Source organism: Tachysurus fulvidraco, chromosome 1 (genome assembly GCF_022655615.1).
Source record: "Tachysurus fulvidraco isolate hzauxx_2018 chromosome 1, HZAU_PFXX_2.0, whole genome shotgun sequence".
NCBI classification, from domain to species: domain Eukaryota; kingdom Metazoa; phylum Chordata; class Actinopteri; order Siluriformes; family Bagridae; genus Tachysurus; species Tachysurus fulvidraco.
Window position 1 is genome coordinate 17,950,797 of NC_062518.1, and position 27,500 is coordinate 17,978,296.

At 41.9% G+C, this 27,500-nt stretch overlaps 4 protein-coding genes across 12 annotated transcripts in view; 3 read left to right on the forward strand and 1 right to left on the reverse strand.

Moving 5' to 3' along the window:
- pak2a (p21 protein (Cdc42/Rac)-activated kinase 2a) overlaps nt 1–7,004 on the forward strand; it is a 13,948-nt gene extending 6,944 nt beyond the window's left edge. For all 5 annotated transcript variants that reach the window (XM_027153715.2, XM_027153718.2, XM_027153716.2 and 2 more), the window contains 10 exons: nt 197–324; nt 523–640; nt 851–914; nt 1,151–1,199; nt 1,284–1,396; nt 1,484–1,601; nt 1,795–1,894; nt 4,554–4,750; nt 4,964–5,101; nt 5,248–7,004. In XM_027153715.2, coding sequence (XP_027009516.1) covers nt 197–324; nt 523–640; nt 851–914; nt 1,151–1,199; nt 1,284–1,396; nt 1,484–1,601; nt 1,795–1,894; nt 4,554–4,750; nt 4,964–5,101; nt 5,248–5,334 — 1,112 coding nt within the window. In that variant the 3' untranslated portion in view covers nt 5,335–7,004. The remainder of the gene's footprint in view (nt 1–196; nt 325–522; nt 641–850; nt 915–1,150; nt 1,200–1,283; nt 1,397–1,483; nt 1,602–1,794; nt 1,895–4,553; nt 4,751–4,963; nt 5,102–5,247) is intronic.
- A 402-nt stretch (nt 7,005–7,406) lies between these two features.
- Nucleotides 7,407–15,787, forward strand: klhl6 (kelch-like family member 6). 2 transcript variants are annotated; one of them, XM_047804352.1, is made up of 7 exons: nt 7,407–8,058; nt 8,467–8,632; nt 13,256–13,705; nt 13,864–14,101; nt 14,209–14,411; nt 14,497–14,706; nt 15,013–15,166. In XM_047804352.1, the coding sequence occupies exons 1-7, from the start codon at nt 7,796–7,798 to the stop codon at nt 15,022–15,024; spliced, it is 1,542 nt and encodes a 513-aa protein (XP_047660308.1). In that variant the 5' UTR covers nt 7,407–7,795; the 3' UTR covers nt 15,025–15,166. The 2 variants fall into 2 exon arrangements, with proteins under 2 accessions (XP_047660308.1, XP_027009485.1); XM_027153684.2 differs by having other exon boundaries at nt 7,418–8,058; nt 14,497–14,710; nt 15,013–15,787.
- Nucleotides 15,368–19,840, reverse strand: LOC113647112 (cyclin-L1-like). 2 transcript variants are annotated; one of them, XM_047804568.1, is made up of 11 exons: nt 19,481–19,838; nt 19,043–19,117; nt 18,844–18,953; nt 18,603–18,720; nt 18,435–18,499; nt 17,978–18,077; nt 17,757–17,861; nt 16,885–17,026; nt 16,655–16,748; nt 16,481–16,564; nt 15,368–16,406 (listed from the first exon to the last, which is right to left on the reverse strand). In XM_047804568.1, the coding sequence occupies exons 1-11, from the start codon at nt 19,724–19,726 to the stop codon at nt 16,118–16,120; spliced, it is 1,428 nt and encodes a 475-aa protein (XP_047660524.1). In that variant the 5' UTR covers nt 19,727–19,838; the 3' UTR covers nt 15,368–16,117. The 2 variants fall into 2 exon arrangements, with proteins under 2 accessions (XP_047660524.1, XP_047660495.1); XM_047804539.1 differs by having other exon boundaries at nt 16,481–16,748; nt 19,481–19,840.
- Nucleotides 19,841–25,459: 5,619 nt separating this feature from the next.
- The window catches only part of pdcd10b (programmed cell death 10b), a 2,915-nt gene continuing 874 nt past the window's right edge, over nt 25,460–27,500 (forward strand). The window contains exons 1-5 of one of the 3 annotated variants that reach the window (XM_027153687.2): nt 25,460–25,617; nt 26,097–26,256; nt 26,370–26,423; nt 26,760–26,877; nt 27,186–27,312. In XM_027153687.2, coding sequence (XP_027009488.1) covers nt 26,167–26,256; nt 26,370–26,423; nt 26,760–26,877; nt 27,186–27,312 — 389 coding nt within the window. In that variant the 5' untranslated portion in view covers nt 25,460–25,617; nt 26,097–26,166. Of the gene's footprint in view, nt 25,618–26,096; nt 26,257–26,369; nt 26,424–26,759; nt 26,878–27,185; nt 27,313–27,500 lie in introns of those variants that run through there. The other 2 variants (XM_027153688.2, XM_047801695.1) reach the window with 2 other exon arrangements.

Sequence of the window (27,500 nt, forward strand, 5' to 3'; positions counted from 1 at the left end):
TCACTGTCTTATTCTCACTGTCTCACTCAGCTTCACTGGTCAGCTGTCTCACTCTCACTATCTCACTCTCATTGTCTCACTCAGCTTCACAGATCAGCTGTCTCACTTTCACTGTCTCACTCTGACTGTCTCACTCTCACTATCTCACTCAGTGTCACAGGTCAGATGTCTCACTCCCTGTCTGTCTCACTCTCAGATAAGGATGCTCCCCAAGTGAAGAAGGGATCAGAGCCAGTACCTGGTGGTGGTAAAGATTATTTTGATGATGATGATGATGAAGCTCCGCCCCCTGTGGTGGCCCCTCGACCTGAACACACCAAATCAGTGAGTGTCACGCGTTCACCTGTGTGTCTCACAGCCTCGACATGTGGTAAAACGTCTTTGTGCGTGTGTGTTCTTGAGTGTGTGCGTGCACACGTATAATCGTTTCACCACAAGTCCAGTTCTAACCCTTGGTGGTGTTCTTGTGGTGTGTGATGGTGTGGTGGTGGTGTTCTTGTGGTGTGTGATGGTGTGGTGCAGGTTCTCACTCGTCCATCGATGATCGACCCGCTTCCTCCTCCAGACGTCTCCAAATCTGCAGATAAACAGAAAAAAGGAAAGGGAAAGATGACTGATGAGGAGATCATGGAGAAACTGAGTATGACCCTGAGATGAGAATTTGTGATTGTGTGTGTGTGTGTGTGTTTGGGGGGTGTGTGTGTGTTTGTGTAGAGATTTAAGCGGGTGTGTTTGGGTGTGTGTTGGTGCCAATGTATTTTTGGGTTTGGGTGGTGATGTAAGTGTGTGTGTGTGTGTGTGTGTGTGTGTGTCCTCTGCTCTGATCTCATACTCTTCGGTCTGTGTTCAGGGACAATAGTGAGTGTCGGAGACCCGAAGAAGAAATACACACGATATGAGAAAATCGGACAGGGGTGAGTGTTGGTGTTAGTTTTATGTACTGCCTCTAAACACACTCTCCAGCTCCCCCTGCTGGTGACTTGTACTTTATTTATTTATCCTTCAACTTTAGGACTACAGATCATAGGCAAGTGTAAAAGTATGCTGAGTCATGTTGACCAATCAATCACTGAGCTCACTGTGTGTGTGTGTGTGTGTGTGTGTGTGTGTGTGTGTGTGTGTGTGTGTGTGTGTGTGTGTGTCTCCTCAGTGCATCTGGTACTGTGTTTACTGCCATTGATGTTGCTACAGGACAGGAGGTGAGTTAGCAGTTAGCTGAAAGTGCTACATAGTACATCTCTTCGGCTGATATTATTTCAGGTGTGTGTGTGTGTGTGCTCCAGGTAGCTATAAAGCAGATTAACTTGCAGAAGCAACCAAAGAAGGAACTGATCATTAATGAGATACAGGTGATGAAAGAGCTGAAGAACCCCAACATCGTCAACTTCTTAGACAGGTGAGTTTACTGATGTGTACAGCAACTGTGCTACACCTGTACAGCACCTGTGCTACACCTCTACACACTGTGTGTGTGTGTGTGTAGTTACCTGGTGGGGGAGGAGCTGTTTGTGGTGATGGAGTATTTAGCTGGTGGTTCTCTGACTGACGTGGTTACAGAGACGTGTATGGATGAAGCTCAGATTGCTGCTGTCTGCAGAGAGGTACGGACTGTTCTTCCCTAACACACACACACACACGCACACACACACACACGCACACATACACTCACACATACACTCACACATACACGCACACATACACACACACATACACACACACGCACACACATACACACACATATACACATACACACACACACAAACCACAGTAATTAATGACTGTTTTTGTATACAGTGTCTGCAGGCGCTCGAGTTCCTACACGCTCATCAAGTGATCCACAGAGACATAAAGAGCGACAACGTGCTGCTGGGCATGGACGGCTCTGTTAAACTCAGTGAGTGTACACTACACCTTACACGTTACACCCTATACGCTACACCCTATACCTTACACCCTACACCCTATACCTCACATGCTACACCCTATACCAGGGGTCGGCAACCTTAAACACTCAGAGCCATTAGGACCTGTTTCCAACAGAAAAAAAACACAGGGAGCCACAAACCCCTTTTGACATCTAGAATGAAGAGAACGCTGCATATGTCGTTTTTTACCTTTATGGAAAGCATAGAAAAAACTGTAGTGTGTTCATTTACGAAATGAATCACCTGCTACCGAGTAAACTACATTTAATTTTTTTGTATTCATGACCAGGGCTCTCAAGGCAAGCGTGAAACACACACACACACACACACACACACACACACACACACACACACACACACACACCGTTAAATCTTAACCAGATATAGCTATTTTCTGATTGGCTGTTGTGTAGCCTCTTGTTTTGATTGGCTGATAAGTGTCAGGCACGACTAAGAACTGAGATGCACTTGTTTCCTGCCCGTTTCCATAGAGACAGCGGTGCGGACTGATACATTTTGTGCGCTGCGGCTTATTAAATATATGATAAATAGTCCGTTTTCTGTGTCAGAAATACGATATGTGGTGGGAGAACGTGAGAAAAGACAGACATGATGACTGTCACGTCAATGCGTCACACTTGACAGCTCTGCATGACAGCAACATTTTAACTCGCCGGCTGCAGCAAACCAAAAATGCGTCTGCTTCTGTGTCGGATTTCACAAGTCGGCAGTTATGACGCATATTTTGAGCGACAAAAAAATTAAACACGGTTTATTTTAATGTTACAAGAGAATCATTATCTTAGAACTTAGAATTACATTTTTTTTTTAAAAACTAAATAACTAAAATAAAAAATAAATTTAAATTAAATATTTATTTTCCAAATCTACAGGGAGCCGCAGCAGAGGGATAAAAGAGCCACTTGCGGCTCCGGAGCCGTGGGTCGCCGACCCCTGCCCTATACCATATACTGCACACCCTATACCCTATACTGTACACCCTATACTCTATACCCTACACCCTATACTGTACACCCTATACTCTATACCCTACACCCTATACTGTACACTCTACACCCTATACTCTATATCCTACACCCTATACTGTACACCCTATACTCTATACCCTACACCCTATACTGTACACCCTATACTCTATACCCTACACCCTATACTGTACACCCTATACTCTATACCCTACACCCTATACTGTACACTCTACACCCTATACTCTATACCCTACACCCTATACTGTACACCCTATACTCTATACCCTACACCCTATACTCTATACCCTATACTCTATACCCTACACCCTATACTGTACACTCTACACCCTATACTCTATACCCTACACCCTATACTGTACACCCTATACTCTATACCCTACACCCTATACTGTACACTCTACACCCTATACTCTATACCCTACACCCTATACCCTACACCCTATACTCTATACCCTACACCCTATACTGTACACTCTACACCCTATACTCTATACCCTACACCCTATACTGTACACCCTATACTCTATACCCTACACCCTGTACTGTACACTCTACACCCTATACTCTATACCCTACACCCTATACTGTACACCCTATACTCTACACCCTATACCCTACACTCTACACCCTACACACTATATACTGTACACCCTGTACGCTATACCCTACAACCTATACCCTACACACTATATACTGTAAACCCTATACCCTACACCCTATACCCTACACTCTACACCCTACACACTATATACTGTACACCCTGTACGCTATACCCTACAACCTATACCCTACACACTATATACTGTAAACCCTATACCCTACACCCTATACCCTACACACTATACCCTATACCCTACACATTATACCCTACACACTATACACTACACACTATACTCTGCGCATTATACCCTACACACTATATACTGTACCCCCTATACTCTATACCCTACACACTATACCCTACACACTATACCCTACACACTATACCCTACACACTATACCCTATACTGTACACCCTATACTTTATACTGTGCACCCTATACCCTATACTGTACACCCTATACCCTATACTGTATACCCTATACTGTACACCCTATACCCTATACTGTACACCCTATACCCTACACACTACACCCTTCAACTTACACGCTACACATTAGAACTTACACCCTATACCCTACACACTACACCCTTCAACTTACACGCTACACATTAGAACTTACACCCTATACTCTACACTCTACCTTAAACCCTACAACCTTACGCTCTACACCTTAAGCCCTATACCCTCCAATCTACACTGTACACCTTATACCCTAAACCTTACAACCTAAACCCTACACGCTACCCGCTGCCAACCCTCAACAGTGTTTAAGACTCATGGTGTCTTAAGTCTGTAACCCAGTGACTCAGAGTTAATGTACTGACGGAGATTTAAGCACTTTTGTACATCACTCTGGAGAAAAGAGTCTGTCACATGCTGTAAGTGCAAACCTCTGGCCTTCTAACCTGTAGATACTCTGTGTGTGTGTGTGTGTGTGTGTGTGTGTGTGTGTGTGTGTGTGTGTGTGTGTGTGTGTGTGTGTGTGTGTGTGTGTGTGTGTGGTTTTGTACACAGCGGATTTCGGCTTTTGTGCTCAGATCACCCCAGAGCAGAGTAAGCGCAGTACGATGGTGGGGACGCCGTACTGGATGGCCCCTGAGGTGGTGACCCGCAAAGCCTATGGACCTAAAGTGGACATCTGGTCTCTTGGCATCATGGCTATAGAGATGGTGGAGGGAGAACCACCGTACCTCAACGAGAACCCTCTGAGGGTACACACACACTCACACACACACAATGATGAAGGCTGCTTGTGTCATGTGATCTTTTTGTTTTGATTGTATGATTCAGTTCACTAAAGCGCCTCCCTTCTTCTCACAGAGAGGTTAAAACTTGTGTGTGTGTGTGTGTGTGTGTGTGTGTGTGTGTGTGTGTGTGTTCTAAACCTCAGCAGATTTATAACATTAACTGTGGTCTTCCTCTAGGCACTGTACCTCATCGCCACTAATGGAACTCCGGAGCTGCAGAACCCTGAGAAACTGTCGCCCATCTTTAGAGATTTCCTCAACCGCTGTCTGGAGATGGACGTGGACAAGAGAGGGAGTGGCAAAGAGCTGCTGCAGGTCACTACACACACACACACACACACACACACACACACACACACACACACTAGTACACACATAGATTAGATGGTAGCATTTTAAGATTTATTTATTTTTATTATTGATTTAGTTTCTTTTTGATTTCATTTTCTTCAACTCCTCAGCACCCGTTCCTGAAGCTAGCGAAACCACTGTCCAGTCTCACCCCCCTCATCCTCGCCGCCAAGGAGGCCATGAAGAGCAACCGCTAAGCCCACACACACCACACCCCATGTGTGCGTGCGTGTGTGTGTTTGTGTGCGAGTGTGTGTGTATCTGTGTGTGTCTGTGCGTGTGTCTGTGCGTGCATGTGTGTGTCTGTTTGAGTGCATGTGTGTGTCTATCTCTGTGTGTGTGTCTGTGCGCGTGCATGTGTGCGTGTGTGTGTGTGTGTGTACGTGTGCGTGCACACAATCAACCAAACAGCTGCATGGTCAGATGTTTGCTCGTCATTCTAGTGAACACGGTGTGTGTTTGTTGCCATGGAAATGCACACATCTAAATATTTGATTCTAATTAAAGTTATTAGACCGACTCAGCAGTGTGTGTGTGTGAGTGTGTGCATGTGAGAGAGACAGTAAGCCAGGCTAACAACTAAACACCACCGGATAATCACTAATAAACAACATACAGGCACACAACTCCTACGTGAGTTTAGACATGCAGCCAGCAGGGGGCGCTCAAACGAGTCGTTACTGGTCATGTGATCGAGTGCAAAAGCAAAACCACAAACGGTTAAAGCTGAATAAAAATAAACCATATGAAACTTTATTTGAACTCTTCAGTTCTTCTCTGGAGCAGTGATGAGGAGCGAGAGATCTTCTAGAAACAACACCACCAATAATAGTTCACAGGGGTGGTTTTGGGGGTGGGTATCAGGGTATTAGGGGGTGTTTGTGTGAGAGATTGTGAGAAGGAATGAGACCTCAGGGTGTGAACTGGACTAGAAATAAAAATTACATTTGGGACTAAAGCCTGTAGGTGAGAGTCAGCTGATGAGAGCCAGGAGTGTGTGTGTGTGTGTATGGTGTAACGGTCTCCTGTGTGTGTGTGTGTGTGTGTGTGTGTGTGTGTGTGTGTGTGTGTGTGTGTGTGTGTGTGTGTGTTTCCCCTCCCAATAAAATCTTTTTTGTTCAGTATTCCAGAAAGGCCTCCACAGTGTGATTTAACAGAAAGTAAACCCATGAACTGTCCAGTTTATAAATCTAGACAGTAATAAATCTCTTGTTTTGTTTTTTTAATGATATTTTTTTCCCCATCTTCACTGTTGCCATGGTTACATCAGACGCCACCTGATCGTGTTATCCTTAATATTTCTCTTAGATTTTTAAAAATTTTTTAAAGCCTCTCGTTGTGGAAGCGCACGTTGTTGTTATTATTATTATTATTATTATTATTATTGAGAGCGTTCTAGAGCTTCAGCGTCCCCGTGTCCTCACTGGGTTCTATAGTACATGCTGGTCTTTAGGTCCGCTACGTCTCTGTGTGTGTACGGAGGAGATTGTGGAGGTTTTTTCCTGTATTGTTTATGGGCTTGTGTTCAGAATCTAATAACTGTGTTTGTACATGATGTTACCATCAGCAGCAGGAATCAAGAGGGTTTTCTCACTTTTTTATATTTATGTTCATGTATATTTTCTAATATCACTAACAATCTGCAAATCGAACTTCTTCCTTGTTCCTTATGAGTAATTGTAGAGAAATCTTACTTTCCGTTTAAACTGAACTGTGTTTGAGTGAGACTGTTCCAGGGACCAGGTTCCTCATGACTATCAGTGTTCTTCTCCTTTACACCACCACGTTGCCTTGTTATAAATAATGAAACGGATTTCAGATCCATTCTGTTCATAAATTATTATTAAAATAAAGACCTGCATCTGGGTGAAGTGTGTCCGTGTCTGTGTGTGTTAGAGAAGTAAATAAGTGTGTGTCTGCATGTGTAAGAGAGTCTCTGTGTGTGTGAGAGAGAGTAAGTGTGTGTGTGTGTGTGTGTGTGTGTGTGTGTGTGTGTGTGTGTGTGTGTGTGTGTGTGTGTGTGTGTGTGTGTGAGGCAGTATGTTAGGCTCTGACACTGGAGACTCCTTCCACACATGAGACCGTGATCCCTGACTGTGATCCCTGTGATGGGCTGTTACTATAGTAACCGTAACATATCACAGTGAGTACATTAACTTAAAGCTGATCTACAGTCAGAGCTGCTGTTCGAGAGAATTAATCAACACCTGATGACCAATCAGAGTCCAGAACTCATGTAAATGTAAAGGCTGAGTGTGTAAAGACAACTAGGAACATGTAGAAGCGTATTAAAGATTTAATTCCACACTGATTAAAACTGACACCTTCAGCCAATCACACACTCGTCTTCAACATCAGAAGCTAATCTGCGAAAGCTAACCATGAGATTCAACCGTTATTTGTACAGACATGTAGCATAAACAGCCGCTGTTTAAGGGAACTTCCCAAAAGACGGCTGTGCATAAAGAACGTGTGTGTGTGTGTGTGTGTGTGTGTGTGTGGTTTGTGTTAGATTTGAGAAGTTTCAAAACTTCCTGTTTTTGCACCTGATCTCTAAACTGAGAACAGGAAGCAGAGCAGGAGCTGAAAACATCAGCGCCCTTTACACGCTGTAATGCACGCTAATTAGTGCTGCTGTCAGCACCAGCTGAAGAAACAATGAGCGACTCTGTGGAGAAAAGTTCAGACTCTCCTGCACCCATGGAAAGTCCTGGAGCTGCTGGACTGTTGAACATCTCTCTTCAGGAGAGACTGGAGGACGAGAGCGTGATCTTTAATGACTCGAGTCTCTCAGAGCAGCTCCAAGCTGAGCTCCAGGGTCTGCGTCTGGACGACTGCCTCACCGATGTTGTCCTCAGCGTCCAGGACGAGAAGTTCTCCTGCCACAGAGCTGTCCTCGCCGCCACCAGCCTGTACTTTAGGTGAGTCGCAGGATGACTCAATGACCAGTGGCTCAGTGACTCATTCAGAAGATTATGGAGGACCAGTGTAAACAGACAGAACACTTCTAATGAGATAAGCAGGATTTTATTATAATCTTCTACAAAGTTAACACAAATGTGGAGCTCTATTTTTTTCCTACCACAACAAGCTGTGGTGACCCCAATGTTTCTGCTTTCACTAGATATGTAATGCACTTATTTACACGTACAGAATCAGAGATCAGTCTAATAGTGCAGGGAAGCCCCTTAAATCTCATTGTATGAATGAGATACATGGAAGTCGCTCTGGATATCCACCATAAATGTAATAGATCTAAATGAATCAGTAGACAATCTGATGTGTGTGAGTTATGTTTTTGTGAGTTAAGTGTGTGTTCTGGTTTTCAGAGCGATGTTCTGTACGGACCTGCGAGAGAGATATGAACAGTGTGTGAATATTCAGGGAATCAATGCAGAGGACATGAGGATGCTGCTGGACTACACATACACTAGTAAAGTACACATTAGCAAAGACAACGTCCAGAAAACTCTGGAGGCAGCCAGTCTCTTTCAGGTGTGTGATTATTATAGTGAGTGTGTGATTATTATAGTGAGTGTTTATTATAGTGAGTGTGTGATTATTATAGTGAGTGTTTATTATAGTGAGTGTGTGATTATTATAGTGAGTGTTTATTATAGTGTGTGATTATTATAGTGAGTGTTTATTATAGTGAGTGTGTGATTATTATAGTGAGTGTTTATTATAGCGATTGTGATTATTATAGTGAGTGTTTATTATAGCGAGTGTGTGATTATTATAGTGAGTGTGTGATTATTATAGTGAGTGTTTATTATAGCGATTGTGTGATTATTATAGTGAGTGTGTGATTATTGTTGTGAGTGTTTATTATAGTGAGTGTGTGATTATTATAGTGAGTGTTTATTATAGAGTGTGTGATTATTATAGTGAGTGTTTATTATAGCGATTGTGTGATTATTATAGTGAGTGTTTATTATAGCGAGTGTGTGATTATTATAGTGAGTGTTTATTATAGCGAGTGTGTGATTATTATAGTGAGTGTTTATTATAGCGAGTGTGTGATTATTATAGTGAGTGTTTATTATAGCGATTGTGTGATTATTATAGTGAGTGTTTATTATAGCGAGTGTGTGATTATTATAGTGAGTGTTTATTATAGCGATTGTGTGATTATTATAGTGTGTGATTATTATAGTGAGTGTTTATTATAGCGAGTGTGTGATTATTATAGCGAGTGTGTGATTATTATAGTGAGTGTGTGATTATTATAGCGAATGTGTGATTATTATAGTGAGTGTTTATTATAGTGAGTGTGTGATTATTATAGTGAGTGTGATTATTATAGCGAGTGTGTGATTATTATAGCGAATGTGTGATTATTATAGTGAGTGTTTATTATAGTGAGTGTGTGATTATTATACTGATTGTGTGATTATTATAGTGAGTGTGATTATTATAGCGAGTGTGTGATTATTATAGCGAGTGTGTGATTATTATAGCGAGTGTGTGATTATTATAATGAGTGTGTGATTATTATAGCGAGTGTGTGATTATTATAGCGAGTGTGTGATTATTATAGCGAGTGTGTGATTATTATAGCGAGTGTGTGATTTTTATAGTGAGTGTGTGATTATTATAGTGAATGTGTGATTATTATAGTGAGTGTTTATTATAGTGAGTGTGTGATTATTATAGTGAGTGTGTGATTAGTGAGTGTGTGATTATTATAGTGAATGTGTGATTTATTATAGCGAGTGTGTGATTATTATAGTGAGTGCGTGATTATTATAGTGAGTGTGTGATTATTATAGCGTGTGTGTGATTATTATAGTGAGTGTGTGATTATTATAGTGAGTGTGTGATAATCACACACTATAATATTCACACATTCACTATAATAATCACACTAATAATAACAGTATAATAATCACACACTCACTATAATAATCACACACTATAATTATAGTGTGTGATTATTATACTGTTATTTGTGTGATTATATTGTGTGATTATATTGTTTGCTTTATTACTATACCGTGTGTGATTATTATAGTGCGTGTGTGATCAGTAATGCAAATGTGTGATTAGTATTATAGTGAGTGTGATTATTATACTGAGTGTGTGATTATTATAGTGAGTGTGATTATTATAGCGAGTGTGTGATTATTATAGCGAGTGTGTGATTATTATAGTGAGTGTTTATTATAGCGAGTGTGTGATTATTATAGCGAGTGTGTGATTATTATAGCGATTGTGTGATTATTATAGTGAGTGTGTGATTATTATAGTGAGTGTGTGATTATTATAGTGAGTGTTTATTATAGTGAGTGTGTGATTATTATAGTGAGTGTTTATTATAGAGTGTGTGATTATTATAGTGAGTGTTTATTATAGCGATTGTGTGATTATTATAGTGAGTGTTTATTATAGCGAGTGTGTGATTATTATAGTGAGTGTTTATTATAGCGAGTGTGTGATTATTATAGTGAGTGTTTATTATAGCGAGTGTGTGATTATCATAATGTGTGATTATTATAGTGTGTGATTATTATAGCGAGTGTGTGATTATTATAGTGTGTGATTATTATAGTGAGTGTTTATTATAGCGAGTGTGTGATTATTATAGCGAGTGTGTGATTATTATAGTGAGTGTGTGATTATTATAGCGAATGTGTGATTATTATAGTGAGTGTTTATTATAGTGAGTGTGTGATTATTATACTGATTGTGTGATTATTATAGTGAGTGTGATTATTATACTGAGTGTGTGATTATTATAGTGAGTGTGATTATTATAGCGAGTGTGTGATTATTATAGCGAGTGTGTGATTATTATAGTGAGTGTTTATTATAGCGAGTGTGTGATTATTATAATGAGTGTGTGATTATTATAGCGAGTGTGTGATTATTATAGCGAGTGTGTGATTATTATAGCGAGTGTGTGATTTTTATAGTGAGTGTGTGATTATTATAGTGAATGTGTGATTATTATAGTGAGTGTTTATTATAGTGAGTGTGTGATTATTATAGTGAGTGTGTGATTAGTGAGTGTGTGATTATTATAGTGAATGTGTGATTTATTATAGCGAGTGTGTGATTATTATAGTGAGTGCGTGATTATTATAGTGAGTGTGTGATTATTATAGCGTGTGTGTGATTATTATAGTGAGTGTGTGATTATTATAGTGAGTGTGTGATAATCACACACTATAATATTCACACATTCACTATAATAATCACACTAATAATAACAGTATAATAATCACACACTCACTATAATAATCACACACTATAATTATAGTGTGTGATTATTATACTGTTATTTGTGTGATTATATTGTGTGATTATATTGTTTGCTTTATTACTATACCGTGTGTGATTATTATAGTGCGTGTGTGATCAGTAATGCAAATGTGTGATTAGTATTATAGTGAGTGTGATTATTATACTGAGTGTGTGATTATTATAGTGAGTGTGATTATTATAGCGAGTGTGTGATTATTATAGCGAGTGTGTGATTATTATAGTGAGTGTTTATTATAGCGAGTGTGTGATTATTATAGCGATTGTGTGATTATTATAGTGAGTGTGTGATTATTATAGTGAGTGTGTGATTATTATAGTGAGTGTTTATTATAGTGAGTGTGTGATTATTATAGTGAGTGTTTATTATAGAGTGTGTGATTATTATAGTGAGTGTTTATTATAGCGATTGTGTGATTATTATAGTGAGTGTTTATTATAGCGAGTGTGTGATTATTATAGTGAGTGTTTATTATAGCGAGTGTGTGATTATTATAGTGAGTGTTTATTATAGCGAGTGTGTGATTATCATAATGTGTGATTATTATAGTGTGTGATTATTATAGCGAGTGTGTGATTATTATAGTGTGTGATTATTATAGTGAGTGTTTATTATAGCGAGTGTGTGATTATTATAGCGAGTGTGTGATTATTATAGTGAGTGTGTGATTATTATAGCGAATGTGTGATTATTATAGTGAGTGTTTATTATAGTGAGTGTGTGATTATTATACTGATTGTGTGATTATTATAGTGAGTGTGATTATTATACTGAGTGTGTGATTATTATAGTGAGTGTGATTATTATAGCGAGTGTGTGATTATTATAGCGAGTGTGTGATTATTATAGTGAGTGTTTATTATAGCGAGTGTGTGATTATTATAATGAGTGTGTGATTATTATAGCGAGTGTGTGATTATTATAGCGAGTGTGTGATTATTATAGCGAGTGTGTGATTTTTATAGTGAGTGTGTGATTATTATAGTGAATGTGTGATTATTATAGTGAGTGTTTATTATAGTGAGTGTGTGATTATTATAGTGAGTGTGTGATTAGTGAGTGTGTGATTATTATAGTGAATGTGTGATTTATTATAGCGAGTGCGTGATTATTATAGTGAGTGTGTGATTATTATAGCGAGTGTGTGATTATTATAGTGAGTGTGTGATTATTATAGTGAGTGTGTGATAATCACACACTATAATAATCACACTAATAATAACAGTATAATAATCACACACTCACTATAATAATCACACACTATAATTATAGTGTGTGATTATTATACTGTTATTTGTGTGATTATATTGTGTGATTATATTGTTTGCTTTATTACTATACCGTGTGTGATTATTATAGTGCGTGTGTGATCAGTAATGCAAATGTGTGATTAGTATAATAATCACACTCAGTATAATCACACATTTGCATTACTAATCACACACTCACTATAATAATCTCACACACGGTATAGTAATAAATAAATATATTAGTAATGCAAGCGTGTGATCAGTAATGCAAATGTGTGATTAGTATAATAATCACACTCCGTATAATCACACATTTGCATTACTAATCACACACTCACTGTAATAATCACACTCCGTATAATGTGTGATTATTATACTGAGTCTGATTATTACAGTGAGTGAGTAATTACTAGTGTATGATTACCATGGTGATCAATGGTAATCATGGCTGGTTTGTGATTACTATATTGAGTGTTATAGCGAGTGAGTAATTATTGTAGCAAAAGTTAGCCTAGCAAGTTAGTGGTTTAATTTTTCAATATTTTATATATTGATACGTATTGCTATTAATTATTAACTGAAACCCTCTCTGGTGGGCTGCAGTTCCCACGGGTGATGGAGGCATGTGCGTGTTTCCTGGCCAAGTCGCTCCACCCAGAGAACTGTGTTGGGATTCTGCGTCTGGCTGACACACACTCTCTAGTGGAGCTGAAGGCCCGAGTACAGGAGTACATTGTGCAGAACTTTGGGGATGTGGTGAAGCATGATGAGATGCTTGAGCTGCCGTTAGACGTGCTGGTTGAGCTGTTGCGGAGAGACGAGCTGGCTGTGAACGATGAGGAGTGTGTGTACGAGGCGGTCATGCGCTGGGTGAAGGCGCATCATGTCGAGCGCCTGCCATCCCTGGCTAGAATTCTCGCTCACGTGAGGCTACCTCTACTAGAACCCTGCTACTTCCTGGAGAAGGTGGAGAGCGACCACATGATCCGTTCCTGCACTGAGGTTTTCCCATTTCTACAGGAGGCTCGAGCTTATCACCTGTCTGGGAGTGAGGTGGGGTTTATAAACACACAATAATAATGTTCACAAACTGTAGGGTCTGATAGAAGTGTCATTACTGCATATGGGTTGGAACCATGTTTGTGTACTTGGGGTTTTTGTAGCCTGCTAAGCTCAACTCCCATCATTATGAGCCTGAGGTGTGTGTACAGGTGATTTCAGAGCGCACTAAGCCCCGCCTCCATCAGTACCAGTCGGAGGTGTTTGTGATCATCGGGGGCTGCACTAAAGATGAGAAGTTTGTTTCGGAGGTGACGTGTCTGGACCCCCTGCGGCGGAGTCGCCTGGAGGTGTCCAAACTTCCCGGCACTGACACAGAGTCAGAGAGCGAAGCCAGGAAATGGGTGGAGTTTGCCTGCATCACGTTTCGAAATGAAGTGTACCTCTCTGGTGCGGGAACAGAAAGGAAATGATATGCTCCAATAAAACCCACTGAGTGTTTGTAAATGTAACACATCCAGTGTGTGTGTGTGTGTGTGTGTGTGTGTGTGTGTCAGGTGGTAAAGAGACACAGCACGACGTGTGGAAGTACAATGCTTCACTGAATAAGTGGATCCAGGTGGAGTACCTGACCACAGGGCGCTGGAGACACAAGATGGCGGTGGCAGGAGGGAAGGTGTATGTGATGGGGGGGTTCGACGGTGTTCAGAGACTCAGCAGTGTGGAGGCATACGACCCCTTTCACAACAGCTGGGCAGAGGTGAATTAGAGCTGTGTGTAACGATTCAGTACTGTTACACAAACAAGGTCATTTATATGTCGGTGTGTTCCTTCTTGTCCCTCAGGCAGCTCCTCTGCTCATCGCCGTCAGCTCGTTTTCTGCTGCCAGTTATGGTAACTGCATCTACGTCATCGGTGGTGGACCAAACGGAAAACTGGCCACCAACAGCCTGCAGTGTTTTGAAGCAGTGACGAATAAATGGACATTAAAAAGTCCAATGCCCATCGAAGCTAAATGCACCAACGCCGTTACTTTCAGGCACTCCATCTACATTGTAGGTAACGGAAATTTGCTTCTAAACATCTCACACTCACTCCCTTACACACCCGTTGTTCTCTATTCTCTAGCTTTCTTCATAGGCCATGTCTCTTTTCCTTACCCATCTGTCTCTCACACCCTAATTTCCTTACACACACCTCTCTTTCTCCCTCCTTCCTCGTGCCTGTGCCTGTCTGTCTGTCTCTCTTCCTGTCTCTGCCCTATACCCATCTAAATGTAGTCCTCTCGCTATCCCAGATGCTCTCAGACTACAAACTGGTCTCTCTGACTCCAGTGTGTGTGTGTGTGTGTGTGTGTGTAGGTGGTGCGATGAAGGCCTTGTTCAGCTATAGTCCAGGTACAGATGTGTGGACGTTGGTCACACAACTGGGCAGTGAGCGGGCAAGTTGTGGTCTTTCAGCGTGCTGTAATAAACTCTTCATCACCGGGGGGAGGGATGACAAGAACAATGTCATCGCCACAGTTCTGTGCTGGGACCCAGACAAGAACATGCTGACGGAGGAGTGTGTGCTGCCACGCGGAGTGTCTCACCATGGCAGCGTGACGCTCAGGAAGTCCTACACTCACATCCGCAGGATCGCAGCCACACACACAGAGTGATCATCATCATATTTACACAAGAAAACTGACAGAGAACCAAAACACTGCACAGAGAGTATTAGTGAAAAGCATTTATTAAAAGCATTTAAAAATAAGAACTCAGCTAAGAGAGGCAGTGAGTGGGACAGAGCACAGAAATCCAGCTGTGTGCCATCACACGTGCAGCTCACTCACACACACACACACGCACCCGCCTCTCCCACACGCGCACCCCTCTCACACGCACGCACCCCTCTCACACACACTAATGTGCACACACGTGCATTTCCCTGATACACATACCTGCATTATTCAAGTCTGATAAAAAAGGGCATCAAAAGGCACTGATATTTCTCAGCTCTTCAATGTGAAGCTCTGTAGTGAACAAGCCCCGCCTCCTGCTTTCCCATCACTCCAATCCAAGTTCTCACCTTCCTCTGTGTGGCTGTGTAACAGACCCAAAGCTAAAACTGGAGCTCCGCCCACCAGACCCCAGACCCAGCCTCAGGGCAGAAAGGATTGTAACTGACTATGTGCACCAACCAGTGAGAATGCTAAAGAGGTGGAGTTCTGTATCTTTTTCACATAGTGTAACTCACTGTACATTTGTTCAGGCTTTGTATCCTCTCATGTTTCCTGGCTCTGTGCAGTACGCCAGACAGCTAGAAGTTAAGCACGTAGCTAAATGTTAGCCAGTAATCTATGAGGCAGAGAAATCGTTGGCTAACGTCCTGCATGTGCCATAGCTGTAGCCTCCTCTACATTCTCACTGGATCTCTGACATAACCAATCAGCATCCTCTCTGGCCACAGAGTCAGACAGGAAGTTCACCTACGATGGCGAGAGTGTGCTGAATGTGTTCTGCTCTCATGTTTACCCCCGTAATCACACGACCGCCCACGATCATGTGACCGCTCCCGCTCTCTCCTCTCCCAGTGCTCCTGCTTGCGTTTCCCGTCGTCACGGTGACGGTTCAGTGAGTCGCTGCGGGACCGTCTTCGCCTGTCTCCATGGCGACTCTTATCCCTCCTAACTTGTGGTGACCTCCGGGTTCTGTGTTGCTGTGGTGACGAACTGTGGCTGCTGGGAGAGCTGTAGGTTCCTGAGCGACTCCGACTGAGGAAGAAATAACAAGTCATGTGTTAATGAACGATAACCACACCCACTCATGTCCATGGTAACAGACTCACCGGGTGTGGGGAGAGGGGGATGCAGAGCGCCTCCTTGAGGTAGTGTGACCATTCAGCAAGACTCCACTATCATCCGTTTTCGCACTTTGAGGAAAAAAATAAAACAAACATACTATCACCATGAACCTCTTCACACACACACCCCACACACACACACACACCCCCCACACACACCTTGGGATAATGCTGTTGGAGTTCAGGGGTCTCTCCTCTTTCTCCTCTCTCGCTTGTTTACCATTTTCTGCAGTCTTCACCTCCCTGGGAGAACCTGAGCACAGGAGAATGTGTTTATTACCTCACACACACGCACGCACACACACACGGTGCTATACAAATAAAATACATCAGGACTAAACACACACACAGTGTAACCCATAATACTCATTGCACACACAGACACGCACCAGGTTTGGAAGCAGGAGAGAAGGTACTGGTGTGGTGGAGAGCTGGAGTGATGCTGTAGTTCACACACTTTCCCTTCAGCTTCTCCTCCTCCAGACACATCTTCTTCTTCTCCAACACCTTCTCCAACTGTGCAACGTCCGGCTGTGACACACAGAGTTATTCATTTAATAAAATGTGTGTGTATTTTCTGGACAGTGAAGTGTGTGTTTGTCTTCATGAACATTCTGTAGAAAACTACATGACGTCACTGAACGCCTGGATGTGTTTTTACTCATGAGCACCACAGCAGCAGCTGATCCCTGGGAGCTTCTCATTTCCACCCCTAACAGTCCAGTTTATTATTCATTATTCTACATAAATGAACATCATGTTTATAAACTGATGAATTTCACAGAAAACTGATTGGATGATCATGTGCAAAAGTATTCACACCCTCTTATATATTCAAACTCCCTCTATTCTTTTCAATATACACGCAGCTCAGATTCAAATCTCTTAGTGGGAGTGGCCGAGTTCCTCTCACTGAAACTCCGCCCCCTAACCGTAGCACAGATAAGAGTGTGTCATGGACTTTGTTTACATTCTGTTTTGTGTTCTCACGTATGTTTGCCCCACCAGACCACTTATCCCTTTCCCACCTCTTCTGGATGTCTTACTAATCATCTTCCCCATATACACCTCGTCTCTTCTTACCTGGTTTTCATTGCATCCTGTTTTGTATTTGTGCATTTTATTTTTCCCCCTGAGTGTTTTCCTGTGCCTGTTGGTTTAGTTAGTTTATACATAAATGTCTAGATTTTGTTCACACCGATTTTGTAGTGGAAATATTACTGAATAACTTCAAAAGGTGAATAAATGATTAATTATGTACCTTTCTCCTGGTGTACAGCTTCAGTGTGCTGATACAGATTTCTCCGATATCTGATTCTGAAGCTCCAAACAGGAGGAACCAGTGTGGCCTGGTGGGGAGAGGAATCTGAACACACACACACACACACGTTACTTTAATTAGTTCAGTCTTTTCTCTACTGAGTGATGACATCTATCAGAGGGAGCTGGGTTTCTAAACAGCAAGTAGTGGCGTGTGCTCACCTGTAGAGTACGAGCAGCCAGGTAGATACAGGCACAGGCAATGGTCTCTGGTTCAAACCTCACAAACACGTCGGTCCTGAGCGCATCATTCATGTAGTTCCTGTAAAGCAGCACCAACACACTCCTGAACATCACGTACAGTACACCAGACCTGTCTGTATACGCTACGCTGTATTTATCTCCACGCTAAACTGGGACATGATCCATTCCACACACAAATGTTTTGAACTCTTCCGTATTAACTGACCCCGTATCTTGAAGCCCCACCCTCTTTCCCATCACCCACACTCTAGACCTTGGACTCGCAGCAGTCGTGCTTTCAGACACGCTAAACTTAGCATGACTGTTGGTGTGTGTGTGTGTTTATTTACGACCGTCTTTAATCACACAGTCTTAATAAGTGAGTAAAAGCCACATTGAGGTGTTAATAAAGGTGTAATTACACAACTCCACCCACCAGGCTGTCTGCACCAGGATCTGATTCTTCTCACACTCCAGCACCTGCAGGTACATCACGATCATCTACACACACACACACACACACACACACACACATACACATAAGTAACTGGAGCAGTACTGAAGGTTCCAGCTGTGTTAGCCGGTGTAAACCTTGTCTCTTTACCTTGTGCGGGTGTTTGACATGGACGCAGAAGCCGAGCTCCTTCAGCACACGACGCTCAGATTTAATCACCTGGTTTTTGGTGTTGATGTAATTCTGATCAAGGAACAGTGGAGCACTCCTGACACACACACACACACACACACACACACACACACACACACATTACACAGTAACCCCTCAGTGTTCACAGTGACAATACAGCTAAGCAGTGTGGTGGTGATGATGGTGATTATGAAGCTACCTCTTCCCTACTCCCTCCTTCAGGTGATGGAACACATTGATGACATCACGCACCCTCCTGGGACATTCCTCTATCTTAGAGGCCAGATTCAGACATGCCATGGCCACGATCTGAGACACACACACAGACACACACACTTACTTCAGAGTCATTAGCACAGTGAGTTAGAGTTATGACGTCATTACAGAATCTGATTTACCTCAAAGTTGTGTTTGATGAAAGATTTGGAGTAAAAGAAGCGCTGGAAGAGAACCTGTCCTGTGGCCATTGCAACCTGGAGAAGGAAAAAGAAACCAGGTCTCATTGGGATCTGAGGCTGGGAGGTGTTTCAAAGGTTTTAACCCGAACTCAGAAATAAAACAACAATAACGAAGACCAGAGAATGTTGGCACTAATCACGTCACTGAGGAGTAACAGCACTTTAAAATGAAAACACCAAGGAAGGCTGGTTAGCTATATGCTAGCTGTACGTTAGCTGTTGTTAGCCGTATGCTAGCTGTACGTTAGCTGTACATTAGCCGTATGTTAGCTGTTGTTAGCCGTATGCTAGCCGTACGCTAGCTGAGCTATGAGCAGTATTTGTAGGGTGTTTAATAAAGACAGGACACAGTTAGAGACATCACAGTAAAGCTGTAACCTGAGGGAGTCTCAGGAGGATCCCAGCGGACTGGATGAGTTCACAGCCCAGGATCCTCAGCTCGGTCTCGATGTGCAGCTCCAGCCCGTCCCTCATAGACGGGGTGTCTGTGCGCTTCTCCTCCGGCACCACAGAGCTGTCTATAGCCAACAAAACTCCGGAATAAACCGAGTCTCCGATCACGAAGCCCGCGGTTCCGCCGGGAGCCGACACCGACTCACTCGGGGATAAAACATCCGAAGACATTTTACAAGCTCAGTGTAGGAGAATAAAACCGGCTAGTAAATGAACTCCTGACGGAAACTGCGTTCCGGAAATCGTGTACAAGCGAGACGGAAATAACGTCAACTCTGTTTAAATTCAAAATCCCGCTAAATACCGCGAGAACACAGCGCCACCTCGCGTGAGAATATGTCGTTATTCTGAGAATAATTAAACGAATCCATCAGGAAGGAGTCAAGTCTCCGTTTGTCCTACATGTTAGTGAGAAACCACACACACACACACACACACACACACACACACACACACACATACACACTGTGAGACTGTTACACCACATCATACACACACCCACACACATCTCACACTGGAGACTCCTTCACCACATCACACATACACACACACACACACACACACACACACACAATTCACACTGGAGACTCTACCACATCACACACACACACAAAATTCACACTGGAGACTTCACCACATCATACACACACACGCGTAGTTAGAGTGAATCTGAAACCCTGCTCAATGTATTTGTGGCAGATGAAAGTAGAGATTATGTTAGACAGGTACACAGAGTAAACATGATCCCAAAGAGACAGATGGACAAACAGACAGAGAGACAGACAGGTAAATGGAGTGAACATGATCTCGGTCACTTTCTCGTGTGCAGCAGATTGCTTATGTGAGCGTTTGATGATGTAATGAGTGCTTCATGCAGATTTCCTGCCAAGAGGAAGTGGAGAGAGAGACAGGTGTCAGTGATACGGGTGGAGTTCTGACCTCTGATCTTTAGCTTCCTAATGAAATTCACACATGTCCTCCTGCAGAGAGAATTTAGTCATCCTTTTTCATTTGGCTCTCTGTGTCATCAGCACAGATCCTTGATCCATCATTCATAAGGTTCTTTAGGTTCTAACTCTAGAAAGGTGTCTGCAGCCTCATGTCTCCTTTCTCAGTGCTCCTTTCCTGAGTGGGTCTTTTCCTAGCTAAAGTTTTTTTTCCTGTCACAAATAGGTTTAGTTTAAACTCTGTCTGTAGTCTAGTCTCTGTCTGTAGTCTAGTCTCTGTCTGTAGTCTAGTCTCTGACTGTAGTCTAGTCTCTGTCTGTAGTCTAGTATCAGTCTGTAGTCTAGTCTCTGTCTGTAGTCTAGTCTCTGTCTGTAGTCTAGTCTCAGTCAGTAGTCTAGTCTCTGTCTGTAGTCTAGTCTCAGTCTGTAGTCTAGTCTCAGTCTGTAGTCTAGTCTCTGTCTGTAGTCTAGTCTCAGTCAGTAGTCTAGTCTCTGTCTGTAGTCTAGTCTCAGTCTGTAGTCTAGTCTCTGTCTGTAGTCTAGTCTCAGTCAGTAGTCTAGTCTCTGTCTGTAGTCTAGTCTCAGTCTGTAGTCTAGTCTCAGTCTGTAGTCTAGTCTCTGTCTGTAGTCTACTAAACCCTTTTAGAGCTCCCTCTGAATGACAAACCTTTAAATCACAAACCTTTAAATTCTGTTTGGCAATCACACCAATGTTTTGGGCAACATGTCGAACCAAACTGTAACAAAGATATGAACACTAGAGGGAGTATTCACTCTCTCTCTCTCTCTCTCTCTCTCTCTCTCTCTCTCTCTCTCTCTCTCTCTCTCTTTCTCTCTGCTGATCTCAAAGTGTTTGTGAGTCAGGGTAGTGAGTTGTTTATTAAAAGTGCACCTTATCCAGCCTCAGTGGTGTTGTGTATGTGCTAAATAAATGTGCCATGGTGATGAACGGCGACACTGACAAACCTGAACCTGTGAAGACAACAAGGCTCATGTTTCTCTCTCTCTCTCTCTCTCTCTCTCTCTCTCTCTCTCTCTCTCTCTCTCTCTCTCTCTCTCTCTGTGTGTCTGTCTGTCTGTCTGTCTGTCTGTCTGTCTGTCTGTCTCTCTCTCCACCTTTAGGATGATCCTGCAGAGGAAATGCAGAGGGAACCCCCCTAAGGCTCTCTCTTATTACACATACACACACACACACACACACACACACACACACACACACACACACACACACACACACACACACACACACACACACACACACACACACACAGGAGCCTCCTCCAAACCCACGTCCGGTTTAAAAGGCCATTGGACACTGTGTCCATGCTGCACAGAGGCACTGTGGGTAAATTTAAAAGGTGTGTTAGATCTGAGAGCTGTGAGTGTATAGCATGTGTGTGTGTAAAGCTCTGTTCCTCCTCTGGTTGTTCTCGCAGCTCAGCAGGAAAGGATTGACTTCTAATTATGAGGATTATTCTGATTTCTTCTATAATGACATCACAGAAGGAGATCAGCAGGAACGTGAGTCAGATTTCACTGTGTTTGACTTCCACACTAATGCAGACTGAACATTTTGTACTGATCAGTGAATAATCAGCATAATAAATGAACTTAATACAGAGATGTTTTATGTTATATATGCTAAATGTTTGATATTTTTTATAAAAAAAGGACACTCTGTTTTTAAAAGTCCTGCCTTTGCCACAGAAGTTTATTACAAGTCTAAAGTGCATGATTCACTAAAGAGTCATTCATGAAAACACACACGACTCACAGGCTAGTAATTAATTCCATATGATTTATTCAAGTGATCAGTGATGAAATGAATCAAGTCACTTTGGTGCATTTTGAACAAGAAACCAATTCAGCAACCCAAATTACCTGTCAATGATTTGTGCATTTATTCGCAAATGATTCTTTAATTTAAAGTGACTCATTTGAGTTACCTGGAAATACAGTTTGATTTAAATGACTCGCACAAATTCACAAAACATGCTGAATCAAGTTAGTAATAAATGTTCACATAAATATTCCTCACAGGTGGAAAATGATTAATTTCTTAGTCGACAGACACCATATAAGTTCATTTAGGTCAGTGTACAAATGCTTCATTAATGTAAAAGTGGGTGTGGCTTAATTCTGAATGGTGGAGAGTGTCGCTGCTCAGGGTTGTATCAAATAATTCAGAAGGTTTGATTCAGTTAAACAAGTCAACTGAAAAAAGAATCAAATTCCACATAGGAGCCCATCAGGAACATGTGATTGAACCTGAAGACCTCTAGAACATTCATTATCAGAGATGCACAGTGTAGGGCATCAGGTGTTGGTGCCAGTAACAAGCATGCTCTTTGTGTTTCTCAGCAGGATCTTCTCCTTGTCCCTGTGATAGTGGAGAAGGATTACGTTGGGAGAAAAACTTTATCATGATGGAGGACTTGCATGTGATGCAGAAGATTCTCCTCCAGGCCAATGAAGAGCTGAAGATGGAGATCTCCTCACTGAGAAACCATATACAGAAGCTTTCCAGAGACATCTCCACTACCTGTCTCAGAGTCGTGGGGGAGACCTGCAGGTCCATGAACGCACAGCAGAACCTCACAGGGAAGCAGAACATGACCCAGCTAAAGCAAGAAGTCCAGCAGAATGTTAATGTAACAGACAATGTAATGAAAGAGACGGAGGAGGTGAGGAGAAGAGAGAAGATGAAGGATTTGAAGAACTTGCACAGGATGATGGAGATGGACAAAATTGAGAATCTGGAGGAGAATGCTGAATGGGGGAGATGGATAAAATGGAGATTTTGGTGATGATAAAGAACTCAGAATGATAAGTTGTCTGAACTGATTATTGTTCTTGCCATGTTTAATGTGTTTATCTGAGGAGCTTCAGCATGCTGTTCCTCAAAAGAAGCTTCATAGAAACAAATACTGAAGGTGTTGAGACATGGTGATGATTTTTTAATGCTGTAAATTCCAACATTACTTTTTTCTGTGTGTTTTATTTTGAGTTTTGTTCCCGCGTTTATTTGCATCTCCTCGGGATAAAATGACACAGAAATGGAATTTAAATTTACCTTAATTAACCTTAATTATCTGAGCAGGTCTGAAGTTATAATGTAGTGTAAACTGTTATAATGAAGCTCCACCTTCATTATTAAACATCAGTGTGTGTTCAGTCACACAGCTCCACCTTCATTATTAAACACAATAGTGTGTGTTCAGTCACACCGCTCCACCTTCATTATTAAACACAACAGTGTGTGTTCAGTCACACAGCTCCACCTTCATTATTAAACACAACAGTGTGTGTTCAGTCACACCGCTCCACCTTCATTATTAAACACAACAGTGTGTGTTCAGTCACACAGCTCCACCCTCATTATTAAACAACATTGTGTGTTCAGTCACACAGCTCCACCTTCATTATTAAACATCAGTGTGTGTTCAGTCACACAGATCCACCTTCATTATTGAACACAACAGTGTGTGTTCAGTCACACAGCTCCACCTTCATTATGAAACACAACAGTGAAACACAAACACATCAAGTGTAGAGATTTAAAAACACAACATTACACTTTTATTACATAATAAACAAAAACAGTTCCATGGAAACACGTTATTTATAACTTTTTATTGATTATTTATATTGACTACATTATTATTTTTGTTGATCTAAACCAGAACCTCGTGTGGATTATTGAACTGAACTCTGAAGCACTTAACACTTCTGGACACTTTGTCATTAACATGCACCTCAGATTTGATGAATACAGTATAACCTGATGTGTGGTAGATTAACACTAATCACTTCTTACATGATGTGTGGTAGTTTAACACTAAACACCCCTGACATGATGTGTGATAGTTTAACACTAAACAACTCTGACATGATGTGTGGTAGTTTAACACTAAACACCCCTGACATGATGTGTGGTAGTTTACCACTAAACACCTCTGACATGATGTGTGGTAGTTTAACACTAAACACCTCTGACATGATGTGTGGTAGTTTAACAAATTAACACCCCTGACATGATGTGTGGTAGTTTAACACTAAACACTTCTTACATGATGTGTGGTAGTTTAACACTAAACACTTCTTACATGATGTGTGGTAGATTAACACTAAACATCTCTGACATAATATGTGGTAGTTTAACACTAAACACCCCTGACATGATATGTGGTAGATTAACACTAAACATCTCTGACATGATGTGTGGTAGTTTAACACTAAACACCTCTGACATGATGTGTGGTAGTTTAACACTAAACACCTCTGACATGATGTGTGGTAGTTTAACACTAAACACCTCTGACATGATGTGTGGTAGTTTAACACTAAACACCTCTGACATGATGTGTGGTAGTTTAACAAATTAACACCCCTGACATGATGTGTGGTAGTTTAACACTAAACACTTCTTACATGTGTGGTAGTTTAACACTAAACACTTCTTACATGATGTGTGGTAGATTAACACTAAACATCTCTGACATGATGTGTGGTAGTTTAACACTAAACACCCCTGACATGATGAGTGGTAGTTTAACACTAAACACCCCTGACATGATATGTGGTAGATTAACACTAAACATCTCTGACATGATGTGTGGTAGTTTAACACTAAACACCCCGGACATGATGTGTGGTAGTTTAACACTAAACACTTCTTACATGATGTGTGGTAGTTTAACACTAAACACCCCTGACATGATGTGTGGTAGATTAACACTAAACATCTCTGACATGATATGTGGTAGATTAACACTAAACATCTCTGACATGATGTGTGGTAGTTTAACACTAAACACCCCGGACATGATGTGTGGTAGTTTAACACTAAACACCTCTGACATGATGTGTGGTAGTTTAACACTAAACACTGATCTGACTCCATCTACAGCACTGAAGTCTTCCAGGCAGCAAGGCTTTCATGCCTTCTCCTGATTGGTTGCTAGGCGGAAGTGGTCATCACATACGCAGCTGGTGCGGAACACTTCCGCCTTGTGTAGCGGAGCAGCTAGTGGCTCCATGAGCGGAGTTCGCGCTCTGAGCGTCGGATAGTGCGGTTTAATCTCGCTCTGGGTTTCACATGAACGGTGTTTAAAGGTATTTGTCGATGTCGATGTGCTTTGGGGTTTTCTGTGGTCCAGAACGCCGTCGTTTCTGTGTCCTTTATGCTGGACGCTAGCTGCTAAATGCTAAGGCTAGTTTGTGTCGTGTGTGTGAGAAAAAACCTCATTAAAGTTCGTGTTGTACTTTATTACTTACACAGTGCACTGTAGTGAACATAGTGTTCAGTATCACTCTGTTTGTTACACAGTGAAGGAGCACTTTATTATTGAGATGGATGTGGGTGTGTTATAATAAGTGTAATGCGTTTATAACATATTTATTACAGTCTTATTACAGGTCTAATCACACGCTTAATAACACCATGCTATTTTTATCCCTGTGGTCTAGACCAGTGTTTATTTTTCTCTGGGTGGTTTGTTCGTATCTAACACACCCATTTTAACCTCAGGAAGGGTGTGTGTGTGTGTGTGTGTGTGTGTGTGTGTGTATGTCATTCTGTCCTGAAACTTCAGCACTGATCCTTCACCACCTCCTCCAGTCACGGTTGGTCTTTTCTCCCATGCGGTTGTGGCTGTATTGAGGATGACAATGGAAGAGATGAAGAATGAAGCTGAGACGAGTTCGATGGTATCGATGACGTTATACGCCGTCATGTATCCTGTCTTCAACGAGGTAATTTCACCGCAAAGTCCACAGAGAAGTTGATCATTCACTTTATAGCAGCTGGATGCTGATGTACATGATTAACACTTCCTGTGTGTGTGTGTGGTGTTTTTCTGACACAGCTGGAGAGAATAAACCTGTCAGCAGCTCAGACTCTGCGTGCAGCTTTTATTAAAGTATGTTTGATCACACATGGATTTTATACCAAAACCTTCTTCTCGGTGACTCAGTGAAGCAGAAGGACACGTTCAGTTTGCTCGTTGTCCCACTAACAAGGAAGTGTGATCAGATTAACAAATATTTTATGGTGATCTGGATAACAGGCTTTTTTATATACATGTTCTCCTTAAGGCATGTTTTAATTGGAGTGTGTTTTATGTAAATTAGATGTATATTCAGCGAAAGTAATAGTATGTTGAGATGACAGCCTCTTTCTGAAAGCTTGTGTGTGTGTGTGTGATGCTCCGTCTGAGCCCAGTGCAGGATTAAACCTCTGGTGTTTTGTGTTTAAGGCAGAGAAAGAGAACCCGGGTCTCACTCAGGAAATCATCATAAAGATCCTTGAGAAGAAAAACATGGAGATTAATTTCACAGAGTCGTTACTGCGCATGGCTGCAGATGATGTAGAAGGTAGGAGTGTGTTCACACAGCAGCTCGTGGAGCAAGGAGTCTGTTTGATGTGAAATTAGATGGTGATTTGTGTCAGTGGTGTCTGTAGATTCATTTAAATGATGTGTGGAGTGAATGTTTAACAGCAATCAGCTCTTAATGAAGTGTGTATGATGTGTGTGTTGTGTAAATAACGGACATTCGGGGGCATGTCTGTAGTGTGTCTTATGTAAATCATATGCTTATGAATATAAATACACAAAAATGTGTTTTGTGTTAAAGGGGTTTTGTTTTACTTACGTGTGTGTGTGCGTGTGTGTTTTCCCCAGAGTATCTGATCGAGAGGCCAGAACAGGAGTTTCAGGATCTGAATGATAAAGCCCGAGCACTGAAACAGATTCTGAGTAAAATTCCAGATGAGATAAACGACAGAGTGCGCTTCCTCCAGACTATAAAGTGAGACTCATACACACAGCACTTCACTTCCTGTTTCGGCGTCACTGCTAGTGTCGGTCCTGCAACAGTCACAGCTCTCACCTCACTGCCTCAGAGTCGCAGCGCTGACCTCGCAGCCTCATTGCCTCAATGTAGCAGCGCTCACCTCACTGCCTCATTGTCACAGCTCTCACCTCATTGCCTCAGAG

What these genes read in the sequence shown, in the direction of transcription:
- klhl6 (XM_027153684.2), top strand. Translation starts at nt 7,796, where the DNA reads ATGAGCGACTCTGTGGAGAAAAGTTCAGACTCTCCTGCACCCATGGAA. An exon ending in GCCACCAGCCTGTACTTTAG is followed by an intron (nt 8,059 to 8,466) that starts GTGAGTCGCAGG and finishes TCTGGTTTTCAG; the next exon opens with AGCGATGTTCTGTACGGACC. An exon ending in AGGCAGCCAGTCTCTTTCAG is followed by an intron (nt 8,633 to 13,255) that starts GTGTGTGATTAT and finishes GGTGGGCTGCAG; the next exon opens with TTCCCACGGGTGATGGAGGC.
- LOC113647112 (XM_047804539.1), bottom strand. Translation starts at nt 19,726, where the DNA reads ATGTCTTCGGATGTTTTATCCCCGAGTGAGTCGGTGTCGGCTCCCGGC. An exon ending in AAGGAGGGAGTAGGGAAGAG is followed by an intron (nt 18,721 to 18,843) that starts GTAGCTTCATAA and finishes TGTGTGTGTCAG; the next exon opens with GAGTGCTCCACTGTTCCTTG. An exon ending in TCCCCCTCTCCCCACACCCG is followed by an intron (nt 16,407 to 16,480) that starts GTGAGTCTGTTA and finishes TTTCTTCCTCAG; the next exon opens with TCGGAGTCGCTCAGGAACCT.